The sequence below is a fragment of the Helianthus annuus genome, chromosome 11 (assembly GCF_002127325.2).
Source record: "Helianthus annuus cultivar XRQ/B chromosome 11, HanXRQr2.0-SUNRISE, whole genome shotgun sequence".
NCBI classification, from domain to species: Eukaryota; Viridiplantae; Streptophyta; class Magnoliopsida; order Asterales; family Asteraceae; genus Helianthus; species Helianthus annuus.
The window spans coordinates 48,545,730-48,558,751 of NC_035443.2; the positions used below are offsets into that span (position 1 = coordinate 48,545,730).

At 33.2% G+C, this 13,022-nt stretch overlaps 1 protein-coding gene and 1 long non-coding RNA gene across 17 annotated transcripts; both read right to left on the reverse strand.

Moving 5' to 3' along the window:
• Nucleotides 1-1,049: 1,049 nt before the first annotated feature.
• Nucleotides 1,050-7,298, reverse strand: LOC110890223. 16 transcript variants are annotated; one of them, XR_004871257.1, is made up of 11 exons: nt 7,018-7,288; nt 6,233-6,568; nt 6,033-6,101; nt 5,773-5,856; nt 5,577-5,656; nt 4,138-4,242; nt 3,991-4,046; nt 3,738-3,906; nt 2,232-2,325; nt 1,708-1,801; nt 1,050-1,496 (listed from the first exon to the last, which is right to left on the reverse strand). It is a non-coding gene; the product is annotated as an uncharacterized LOC110890223 (long non-coding RNA). The 16 variants fall into 16 exon arrangements; XR_004871256.1 differs by adding an exon at nt 2,836-3,050 and having other exon boundaries at nt 2,263-2,325; nt 4,138-5,656; nt 5,773-6,101; nt 7,018-7,298; XR_004871249.1 differs by adding an exon at nt 2,836-3,050 and having other exon boundaries at nt 4,138-5,656; nt 5,773-6,101; nt 7,018-7,298.
• Nucleotides 7,299-11,036: 3,738 nt separating this feature from the next.
• On the reverse strand, nt 11,037-12,626 carry LOC110888226. Its single transcript, XM_022135761.1, has 6 exons — nt 12,486-12,626; nt 12,302-12,392; nt 11,953-12,049; nt 11,469-11,605; nt 11,297-11,381; nt 11,037-11,196 (listed from the first exon to the last, which is right to left on the reverse strand). The coding sequence occupies exons 1-6, from the start codon at nt 12,624-12,626 to the stop codon at nt 11,037-11,039; spliced, it is 711 nt and encodes a 236-aa protein (XP_021991453.1).
• Nucleotides 12,627-13,022: the final 396 nt, after the last annotated feature.

Below are 13,022 nucleotides of genomic sequence, written 5' to 3' on the forward strand. Positions count from 1 at the left end.
TTTATTATTTGGTATATAAAATTAAATTTATTCAACCCGTGTAATAAATGAGGTTTTTTAAAGATGTATTATTTTATTATTTGGTAAACAATATTACATTTATTCAACACGTGTATTACACATGGTTTTAAAGATATAACTTTTTTTATTTGGTATATAAAATTACAATTTATTCAACTCGTACAATATAGTTCTTATAGATATAATTTTTTATTATTTAATGTATAAAATTATACTTATTCAACCCGTACAATAAATGAGGTTTTTAAAGATATATTGTTTTATTATTTAGTATATAAAATTTATTTATTCAATCCCGTGTAATACACGGGGTTATAACCTAGTAATGAAGATATAACAATTATAAAACAATATTTTTACGACACTTTTCTAATATCTAAACAAAATTTTATGTCATGTGTGATCAAAACTTGTGATGTTTGTCAAGTTTATAAATATGAAAGCATTTGAACCATCGATTGTCAAGTTTATAAATATGAAAGCATTTGAACCATCGATTAGAAGACAAACTGTATCATCGACTTTCTCACGAGTTTTAACAGTCATGTGAGCATACATTTAATAACCCAAGTTTTTTTTTAAATAGTGGTATTAATTTATTAGTTCTAAAAAAATGTTGATATATCCATATTAGGCGTATAGCAATTATCCAATTAGATAAACTTATATCAAAAAAATAATGTTTAAATTTAAATTAATTAGATAAGTATAAATTATCAGTAATTATTAAATTATATAACTTTAAAATTTAAATATCTGGATGTGAGTTGCATCTTAAAAGGATGATTGTTTTTGGATAAATTTATTAGTATGATAAATGTTGTTATTATTCTTCTTGCATTTTAAATATATATTAAATTTAATAATGTAAATTAAATAATAATTTAAATTAAATGATGGTCTAAAATAATGACAAGTGTCCCTCCATTGGTTTCTTTTATTATACTAGTTGTAACACCCGTGTGAACACACGAGTATGTTTAATAACGATCGAAATCAAATACTAAAAAACAGATTATAATATATCATTTAAATACTAAAAAACAGATTATAATATATCATAGGTGGACGCGGGTATTAACCAAACATCAAAATCCATACATAGCAATTGAAACGTGCAAATTAATATCTAACGCCAAATTGAATGATCGCGAAACCTCCAAGTAGTTAATCGTACACAAAAATAATTAGATTCAACAATTACATACCGATGATGTCGACGATAGTACGAATCTGCAAGGTATCCATCGTCATATTTGGCACCGGAGCCAAGAAGATTCTTGGCGGAAGGTTCTTTCTCCAAGTAGCCAAGAAGATATTGGAATGCCAAAGGCATGCTCAAGTTTGTTGCTGATGTAGATCATACCAAAGAAGAGGATGCCATTGCAGAATTCTTGTGTTGGTTCACCAGCTAACTGATTCTCGTGAAATCGATCCGAGTTGGCATGTTAACACCAAGCTTTATGGGGGCCCACCTGCAGAATTGTAATTTATTAGATATGTGCTGATAAATATGTGTGGGTCAGGTAACGTGTCAAAACAAGGTTGCATTAAAACATGTCATTTTTAGTTATGGCTGAAAACGACCTGGCTTGGTTTGACCCTCAAAACACCTTTTGACCATTTTTTATACAAACAACCAACCACACACGGAGTGTAAAACAGATTAAAAGGAACACAACATACCTTCATCAAACGACATAAAACAACTCCTAATGTACCAACAAATCGCGTATGGACCTTGCACAAGAAGACAGTTTTCAAACTGCAACAAAGCAAACTGGAAAAAAAACTAATCATTACATACAGTATGAAAAACGAAAACAATTTATTTGATAATATAAAGTTGTTATGACAGGCTAAACAACATAAAGAAATACAAATCCGGATAACAGTTGATATAACCATCTTATGAGTTGTATGTGCATTTATCCATGTAGGCCAACAAGTAACCTACTCATATACACAGATACAAAAAAGTAATAGCAACTCGAAATGGCTGTACAACCATAACTACAATCAGTTACACCAACAGATTACAAATACGATGTTTTTATGCCTTGATGAGATTGTTGATGCAAGGTAGGGAACTATAGCTTTACATTTATATCAGTGACTCTAATTTAAGTTCACTTTCTTGTTCATGTCCTAATTAAACATGGTTCGTGAGTAGATAAAAAAAGCAATAATGTTATATAAAAAAAGAACACCTTTAGAAATTATGGTCGAGGATTATTTGACCTTTCTTTGAAACGAACTTCAGTTATAGATGTCTCTCTCATCTCCTCTTAAAGTCTGAATAGACTGTAATAAAAGAAACGGAAACAATATAAAGCCATTGTTTTTGTTGGCAAAAATAAACACAACCTTTTTAGGGGTGTCATAGTCGCATCAAGATTGTTTCAAACCAAAATATTGCAAGGTCTCATTTCAAACCAAAGTCAGTTTTGACCTATTATCCAGCCCGACTATCTACCTTGAAAAGAAAAGAGTATTTTTTTTATCCATTTGCTACTCAAACCCGCACTGAATCTACCCATTCCAAATCGATCCAAGATTTGGACCATTGTAGAACCCAACCATCTATCTTTATAAAATTACTTGAAACTGAGTTCTAGAAACAACAAAATAAATGTTATAAAATCCTTAAAAACCATGACAGCCCCTTTTTCAATTAGAAACAAAATAATACAATAAGAAATACACTAAAAAATCTTATTTAATGTTTTAGACTTGATATAAAGTAAAAATATTTTTAGCAATAATAAGAATAACCGAATTTAAGTGTAAAAAATGGGTTTAGAAACACGTCACATGTGTGTGCGCGAGATAGTGTTGGAGAGATCTAGAGAAAAGGCGATTTTTGGTGGGTGTGATGTCGGCGACATCTTCTCCATAGCATCTCTACCACCTGTCCACCTTTACAACCACCATTTATATGCCTGGAGTTCCGCCACAACATCAGCACCACCTAAGCGTCATGCCGTCATAGTCTTCGTTTCGACAGCTGAGTTGCTCGAAGTGCAAATCTGAAACTCCATCAGATTATCATCGTCTCCATCTTTATTTATTCTTCTAGCTAGAACTGTTGTTAGTATGATTCCAGCGGCTGGAACAACTTTCTGGTGACCATTTAGGCTTATGGCTAGTTGGTTAATACGCGAGCTCAGAACTAAACGGCGACTTATAAATTTTAGAGTTAATTACGATTTTGGCCCCTGTGGTTATATCACTTTTACCCTTTTAGCCCAAAAAGGAGTCTTTTAACATCTGAGCCCACGTCTTTTTTTCAAATGCTTTTGGCCCCTAACACTAACCCCATCCATTTACTTTTAGGGGCCTAAAGGGTTAGAAAAAAAGACACAGGTGCCAAAAGGGTTAGAAAAAAGACGTTGGGGGCTCAGATGTTAAAAGATTCCTTTTGGGGCAAAAAGGGTAAAAGTGATATAACCACAGGGGCCAAAATCATAATTTACTCTAAATTTTATAATCACATCTCTTTTGTAAAACAAACAATTAACAAAATAAGTCACCATGTAGCTCTGATATATGCTTGTAAACAAATAGATGAGTTAGCCAAAGTGTAAAACAAACGATTAACACAAAAACCATAACTTTATATAAGTGCAATACTATCTCCCTACTGTTACATTAAGAACTACAAATAGTCATTAAATTCATCAAAATCTACATCAATTTGGGATATTAATACTTACCAGACTGTTGCCCTTCAAATGTGAAACTGGCCCTCCAGATCTCGATCTCCTCTGATTCTACTTCTGAATAGGCTTCCTCAATCCACTGGTCAAACCTCCGATAACCCAAACTCAAATCACCAATCAAACTCACTCCCTTATCTTCTACAACACACACTGAACCATTATCCTAAAAATCAAAGAAAGGATCAGTTAAAAATACTACATTAAAATTGAAAATAATCAAAAGTAAGAATAATATAGAGCCACTTACGAAGACGATAAACAACATAACGGTTGCTGGTAAGGGTCAAAAATCTTGAAAAACACCTAATCATTCAAAAAGAAAGATTTAGATGAAGTTTTAGAAAAAAAAAATGGATAAATGCAGGGTATAATCGATGACTTGACACAGGTTTACCATTTCTGTCATCGTGGCGTCACTCCGTCGATTGGAAACAGATCTGAATTCAGCCATCAATGACAGTTCTTTTCTTATTCGCTTATACTAAAAAAACAATAAGAGCTGCAAACAGATCTGAATTCATGAAAATCAGATCGAGACTAACGGTATGTTCAAAGCATGATTAGAACAGATCAAAATGACGTTAAAATTCAGCCGAAAACCATTCTGTTTCACCGTAATTCAAATGAAATCAGTTGTAATTCAACTCGAAACAAATCTGACTATCTTTTTTCTAAATCGAACACATAGTTTCAGATTTCGTTTTCATTTTTTTTAGAGAATACACACAACTCAGATCTGAAACAATTTCACAGAAAAAATAACAATTTTTCAACTCGAAAATCTGCTTGTTTTCAATACTATGAAGATGATATGTTCAATACGAATGAATCAGTGATGTGTATTATATGAAGATGAATGATTATGATTTATAATTCGTATACGACAGTTGTGAAATGAAGTTTTGAACAATATGCTGATTTTCGTTCAGTTTCAGCCAATCAAAATCTCTAAAATTGATGAAAACATGTCCAAGATCAACCAAAAACCAGTTGTATAACTTTTAAATGATCTGAAACAACCTGTAATCACAACTAAATCAACCCAAATTCAGACCTTTGATTCATTCAAACAACAAACCTGAATTCACTTTGATTCGTTAATCAGATTCAGTTAATAACACTTTTAATCGTAAACGATCAGAAAGTTCAAAACATGACTGAAATTTACCGAAATATGTTTGAAAAGTTCGATTTTTTTTTTTCACTTAAACTCACTGGTTGTCTTAAAGACTATGAAACTTCAATCAAAAGTCTTCAAAATCAATTGAGCCAGACATAATTCTGAACACTTGTTTTTGGGAGTATTTCACAGTAGAAAAACATGTCACTGGATCTGGAATGACAACCGAAAGGCCACCATTGCCTATGCTTGCCTACTACATTAAAAATATTGGGCTTGTTAACAATCTTTTAAAAACAAAAAGAAGCTAGAAACAAATACCCTACTTTGAAAATTCAAACCATGTATATTATCACAAAACATGACGATAACATATAGTATAGCCCTTCAATCTAACAGTTAAGAAATACCTGCATTGCTAGTAATTTAGACTGTAAGCATGACGAAAGAAAACACTTAAACTCATCAATCTAATAAACTCACTTTGTCCCGTCATAACTTAAATGTTTGACCTGTCAACTGATTAAGTAGATATTTCAACTATTAATTAAATGTCTGAACTCTCAAACTTCACTAATGACAAAATACACGAATCTTGTAATTGAAATCAATAGCATAAATATGGAAGGAAAAAAATGAACAAATAGGTCATTCAGATTTTACACCCACTTTTCCCAATAGATAAGTAACTTTATATTAATCCAGATGTTTACCTGTTGTTCAGTTCTTTCACAAAACTCAAGTCATCGATTTAAGACACATTCGAAATACAGCTTGCAGCCTTTTCTCCAGCCTTTATGATACAACAAATATTTAACTTTAAACCTTCTTGTAAATCTTTGAAAGACATACTTACCTAACAAAAACCACATATGTGTCTATTACATATACAATTACTAAGTGCAATACCTGAATTGTAACGATGTCTTCTCTTTTATAGGATTCATCGGTTAAAAGCTCCTTCCAAGCTGGTTGAATAATTGAAGCTACTGACTATTATTTGAGTAACAAAAGCTCCTTACATTAATTGGGTTTCCAAGAAACAAAACCCCTAGTTCTAAACATTAATGGACAACCACTAAAGGAGACTGCTTAATAGATATCATATGAAACCCTAACTACAAAAAAATTAAAACAATAACTACAAATAACGTGAAATAAAGAAGCACCTCCTTCTTTTGCTTATCGGAGAAAGACAATGCTTGTGAAACCAGTCCAGTCTTTTGAGCATACTCATCCTGCAAAAAAGATAAACCAGCAAAACAATACATAGATATTTAAATCAGAATATTATTGTATGACATCACATATATAAATGCAATTTTCTTTAGGTGATATCCATGTCAAAAAAATTACAGTCAATACTAACCGCATATAATTCGCCAAGGCCCTTCTTACTCTGATTTTCATCCAACAAAGTTAACATTCAAGCTTTATATCCCCACAACCACACATAAAACAAACCAATAAATAAAATTAATTAAAAAACAGTTGGATATAGCAGTTTGTGGTGTTTTACGAATTCCTTTATTTCCCTTGGTGCTTTAGAAGGCAACTTATTAACTTTTTGAACATCATCAAAGTGCCCCTCAGATATACGTTTCATGATTAGTTCTTCAATGGACTGAGAAACCTCCTCCGTGATTACAGGTGGCGGCTTTACATTCCGTTCCCAATCCAAATTTTCTCCTAATGCACTATTTTTCTATAAAATATCATTTACATCAAAAAATTAAATTTTCATACTGCAAAACCTCTATTAAACATGTAATTTCTTATATCCATTTTGAACCCTAATTTACTTATCTAAGATCAAATGTTAGTAAATAACAATAATATAGCACCAAATACAGTAACAATCAAGCTTCCAACAGATTTTTAAACCCTAACTTACTCATCTAGGATCAAAAACATTAACAATTAACGATCATAAAGCAACAAACAAACAATAAATAAATCAACAAAACTAACAACTAAATTGAACATAATAACAAAAAATATAAACAAACAACTCGCCTGAAGCCCTAATCGACATGAAAAGGGGGAGAAATTGCTACCAAAAAAGATGACAATTGCTACCTTTGATCCGTTTAAATCGAGTTTTGCATTGAGGGCAAAACAATAATGAAACAAAATTAGGTTAATTATGATTACCTTGAAGAACTTGTTGATGATTTGCGATCTGATTGTTGAATTCGAAGGCGATTGTGAAACGCTAAAACCCCAATCGACATGAAAAGGGGGACAAATTGAGACCGTAGATGAGTGGAGGCCTGATCGGAGATGGAGAGTAGCATGAGCAGGCCGGATCAGAGATCGCTTCGATGTTCTTCTGTTTTGTTCAGAGTCGATGTTCTTCTGAGTTGAAGAGAGAGAGAGAGAGAGGTGTGAAGATGAATATGTTTTGAATTTTAAAAATGAAGGCTGGACTATATTTGATTGAGAGAGAGGAGGATTAAAATTACAATTTGAATTTTGAATTTGATTTTGAAGTTCCCTCATAAACAAATCAGTAATTTATCTTAATAAAAATCGGATTTAGGACATCACCTTGCACTACAAGAACAAGGCACCTTTAGCGGCGACGGCTGTCGCCGGTATTGACCGCTTTTGTCGCCGCTATTGACTATTAGCGGCGACATGTCGCCGGTAAAGCATCGCCGGTATTGCTCGGACGCTATTGACTGACTGTCGCCGGTATTGACCATTCGTCGCCGCTATTGGTTTAACCAGGATAAGATTTGTGTGGCTAGGGTTTAATGTGGGACACAGACTTTTAGCGGAGACAGCTGTCGCCGCTAATACCCTACTTTACGTCGCCGGTATTGCCTTTTAAGTCCCCAACCGTTAGATCAGGATTTTGATCAACGGCTGGGGTTTGGTCTCAGGGTGTGTGACACGGATCGACCAATAGCGGCGACATTAGGACCGTCGCCGCTAATGGTGTCGCCGCTAAAAGCCTCCCTTTCTTGTAGTGTTGGACTATGTAGCATAGCTGAATGGTTGACACGTAGGCAGATTTACATCATTATTTAAGCTCCCTTAATAGATACTATAGATAGTAAGTATAGATTAATTTAGCTTAAGAAATATTCATATTCTGGATATTAACTATAAATCTATAATCATAACTTTATATAACACCTTCTAAGAAGAAAACAATGCAACTTTGCAACTTTATATGATGGCTTTTGCTTAATTGCCACATTCTTACAAAATCATTCATTCCATTACAAGTTTTATTTACAAAATCATTCATTCTGTTACGAGTTTTATTTATTCGACGTATTATTATTGTTGTTGTTGTATTGATAACACTGGGAAGAATAGTGTCCTTTCTGTCTTTTGTGTGCGTTTTCTTTTTAACTTTAAGATTTTTCATTTTTCTAATAAAAATTTTGTTTTTATAGTTTTGCCACAAAAGTTAAATAAGTTTATTTGTTTTTGTTTTATGTTTTTTTTCCGGATTTGGTTGTCGTTTGTTGCTACTTAGCGCGGTTTTTGGTAATACATGTCGCTATAAATTCGACTTCATCTACGTTTCATGACACGTGGGTAACTTGGTTAGAAATTCTTATTTTCATTTTACGTTTCTTTCTCGATCTTGATTTTCGTCCGGTTGCTACTTAGCATGGTTTTACCCCCTCTCTTGGCAATGCTGGGAGCACGGTTTTACACTGCCTCACCGCAACGCGGTAATTCATATAGTATTATCTCTTATCTATATATATTAATTGATACATTGGGATGAATAATGTTCTTTTTGTCTTTTTTGTGTGTGTTTTCTTTTTAACTTTGAGATTTTTCATTTTTATAATAATACTTTTGTTTTATATAGTTTTACCACAAAAGTTAAATAAGTTTATTTTTTATTTGTTTTTGTTTTACGTTTTTTCCGGATTTGTTCGTTGTTTGTTACTACTTAACGCTGTTTTTGGTAATACATGTCGCTATAAATTCGACTTCATCTACATTTCATGTCACGTGAGTCACTTGGTTAGAAATTCTTATTTTTATTTTACGTTTTTTTTTGCTACCTAGCAAGGCCAGAGCTTGAGCCTTGATCAATAGGAAGATCTTTTTGGCTCGTCTAGCCTTAATGAGCCTTGAATATTTTTAGTGTTAACTTAACTCCTTTCAAACTTATATATTTTAATAAAGATACAACCAAACTCGAGCCAAGCTTTGGCTTGTTTAAGGTACTGCAAACAAAGTTGAACCGAGCTTTGGCTCATTTAAGGTTTTTCTTAAATCATCTCGAGCCGATCCGATCTCGAGCTTCAACACAACCAAACGAGCCGAGCTCGAGTAGTGTAAGGCTTAGGCTCGACACTCAGCTCGTTTGCACCACTAGATTAGCTGAAGTGAACTTTAAATAAATATGATGCGACACCAAGTTGAAGGATTCTAATTCATTGTGTTTTTATGGAAACCATACAAATAAAGTTTTTCATTCCATTTATAATACCATAACTCTCATTTTGGAAGAGGTTGATCCAAGCACCATAAAAATCAAAGTAAGCATACTTCATTCCCGGTAATTCAGACTTCAATCCTCGTGGCATCATCTTTAGACCATAACTATACATGGTCGACGTATTATTTAGTTCAACGTTGCATTCACCGGCTTGGTTTATCCTTTACATCGGGCAACAACCAATCACGGAACTTCAGGCACCGGCAGTTTCTGCGCACCCAATCCATACAACATCTGCATTTGTTTCAAATTCAGATAAGTCAAACAAGTTTTGTATTTCTAAAATATCTTGTTAGTGAAGTTCTAATCCCTCACATCCTAAAGTACGAGGGTTGTTTAGTAATTAGTTATTAGATAGTTTATATTAGAATTAGGTTAGTTATGAAGTACAAGGGCCAAAGGTGGAAAGATGGAAGATTGTAACCAACTCAATTAAAGGATGCTACTCCTCCTGGAGTCATACCTATTGATCGATGGTAGCAAGGGGAAAAGCAGGAGACACACTTCTTCATCATACAATCTCATCCACAAGTTCAAGAGACATACCTATTCGTGAAGAGACACCTTCGATGGATGTTGATGGACCTCGATAGATCATCCTTCGAGGTATATATATAGATCCTTCGACAGGTTTAACATCGATAGATGATCCTTCGATCAATCTACCTGATCCTTCGGACAGACAATCTGTGACGGGTATATATACCCATGTAATGTGTTCACTTCAAAATAGACACGAGAGATAGACAGACACTAGGAGAGACACTTCACAGAGAACACACACACACTTAGAGAGTTTGCAAAACAGATTTGTAAACATTGAGCTTGTAACCGAACCTTTCATTCGTATTAATACAAGTGGTGTTAATCGGTGAATATTGTGTGTCTTGTGTTTGTGCTTGTTTCATCTCGGTTTGCACTCTAGGTTGGATTCCGCACTTGCTAGTGTATTTAACATAACAAGGTTAAGGTTTGACCTCATCCTCCGAGGGACCTACAGAAAGATTCAGTATCATTCGTCTTCAACTTCCTTTCTCTTATATCACTCGCAGCTAATCCAACAATCTTCTAAACATCTCTATCAAACATAACAAAAGAAACACTACCAGTCTCATCTTGCACTCGGACTTGCAGCTTGAACCTGAAATATATATAAATGCCTAAATAAGCTCCCAAATTATATTGAAATATCAGTCTTAAACTATATAAATAAAATGTTAAATAATCATCATTGCTTACTTTGTGGTGATGGATGTACATTCACTATGACATTTGGGACAAACCAAAGCAGTCGATATGAAGAATATCTTCATAAACATTTTCAAGATTCTGTAAGTATTCACTTTTAGCTATGACCTTCTTGAAACACTTACGACAGGCAGGATAAAACCAACCATACTCTTCTTGCACAATCTTTATCATCGCAACCACAACACAACACAACACAACACAACACAACACAACACAACACAACACAACACAACACAACACAACACAACACAACACAACATAACACAACACAACACAACACAACACAACACAACACAACACAACACAACACAACACAACACAACACAACACAACACAACACAACACAACACATCACAACACAAGACATTTCCTGTAAAAATAGTATATCCACATGTAATCTATAGTTTGACAAACATGTAGGTGATAAACTAAACAACTAACCAAACTATATAAAAAGCTGTGAAAACTTTTCTATCTCACTAATCTCATCAACATGTTTCTTCACACCATCTATTACAAATTCTTTATGCAATGGAAAAACAGTCTGAGATGAAAGTATTGTTTGAGAAGTAGAACCACTCCCTTGTCCTTGATTCAGTATAAGACTATTCGATACCACAAATGATTAGAATTAGTATACAGATAACATGAAACAAAGTATTTGACTTCAAAATATATACAGTCCAAATTATGTTGACAAATTACCTCCTCCTTAGCTGATTAACTTCATCGATTTCTTCATTCAGAAACAGTCGAGTTGCAAACTTATCACTTTGAACTGTAAATTGATCTACATGCAAAAGTATATAAATATTTAGTCAACCTGTTATTATATTGCCAAAAATAAAGAGTATAGTTATGATTTGCAGAAACTAACAAAAATTAGCTTTCCATTCTTTACACTTTTCGTGTTGTATAACAACCATCACATGCTCATGAGGTGGGGTTTTAGAGATGAAGTCGTTAAACTGTAGAGCATAATCATTCCACATAGTACATCGCAAAAACATACCCCTACATGAAAACAATATTCATATGGCCATTTTTTTTATAATCTATAAAATCAAAACTAAATTGAATGAATAACAACATAAAATCAAAGGAAATTTATGAGCATTTATTAAAGTAATAAATGAACCACAAATTAACTAACATATTCACTTGAAGAATAAATTGTTGTTCTCATTTATTACCATGATTTCACATTAGATACAAACACTATTGATCTCATTTATTACCATTATCATGATATCATGATTCCACATTAAATACCAACATTCTTGATCTCATTTATTAACTTCATTGCACCTTAAATACAAACAATCATTTGTACATGACTGAACATGTAAACGACCACTTACTCCAAGTCTTGAATATCGAAATTCATCCTCTTAGTTTCTTTTGGAGGTCCGCCAAAGAATTCAAGATCTCCACACCAAACCACAGATCCAACAACATCTATATGATCACATTATACAACAGAGTAAGTAAAAATTTCTAATTTTATACAGAGAAGACATGATTACAAAAATATACACTACCAACACTCAAAGATTTTACTGCCTCTCCTTGAAGAATATCTTGATAAGCTCTAAAGTTGAAACCATTCTCAAAACCTTGCCAATCTCTCACATGTGTAACAATTGTGCATCGATAAAAGTTGATTTTATAAGTCATGTGCTACAACTTTATATAAATCTTTATTTTCACCCGCACCAAATTTCGACAGAATAACAACAGCATCTTCTTGAAGTTGTCCATCAAAAACAGGTATCAAATGATTTTTAATACCTTCTTGAATCTTAGCACCCAGAAGAACATTTAAACAAAGTATTTTTTAGCATACAAAACCTACAGTCTTTGATAGAACGGAAAAAACACAAATACAAATTACCTTTTCATCAATGAAGATGGGATACATTTTATAACCCTGATTCCATTTTCGGATGATCCTCGCTTTCATGTGCCACATATCTTTCTCAGGATTCAAATCGTTAACAAAACTAAGATTGTTACTCTCACCTGACGTTGACATGCTTCTAATTTGGAATGAATTCAAATTTCAAAATCCGAAATCAGAGAAGATGGGAGTGTGATGATATATGAGGAGGTAAATGAGAAGAAAAACCTTATATAAGAAGATGATTGACATGAGTGAGTGAGTGACATGCATTAATTGCAAATTACGTATTCCCATGCATTTTGAATTTGAAATTTCCGGCAATTAACCTCTGCTGATATAATGGCATTGTATCAACCTTCAACCTCTGCTGGCTATTAAAGTATACATGGATATGGGTAGTGGTTTTCTTGCCAGAGGTTTAAATTTATTTTAAAGTAATTTTATATATTAAGACTTATGATACAATAATGACATAAGTGTTGGTGCACTTGTGTCTGTACTTTGTCTGTATTTTGTAATGTTATAAAA

Coding starts and splice junctions, on each gene's coding strand:
- LOC110888226 (XM_022135761.1), bottom strand. CDS start 12,626: ATGTCAACGTCAGGTGAGAGTAACAATCTTAGTTTTGTTAACGATTTG. Junction 12,050..12,301: donor TCTGTCGAAATTTGGTGCGG/GTGAAAATAAAG, acceptor GTGATCATATAG/ATGTTGTTGGATCTGTGGTT. Junction 11,197..11,296: donor GTTAATCAGCTAAGGAGGAG/GTAATTTGTCAA, acceptor GGTATCGAATAG/TCTTATACTGAATCAAGGAC.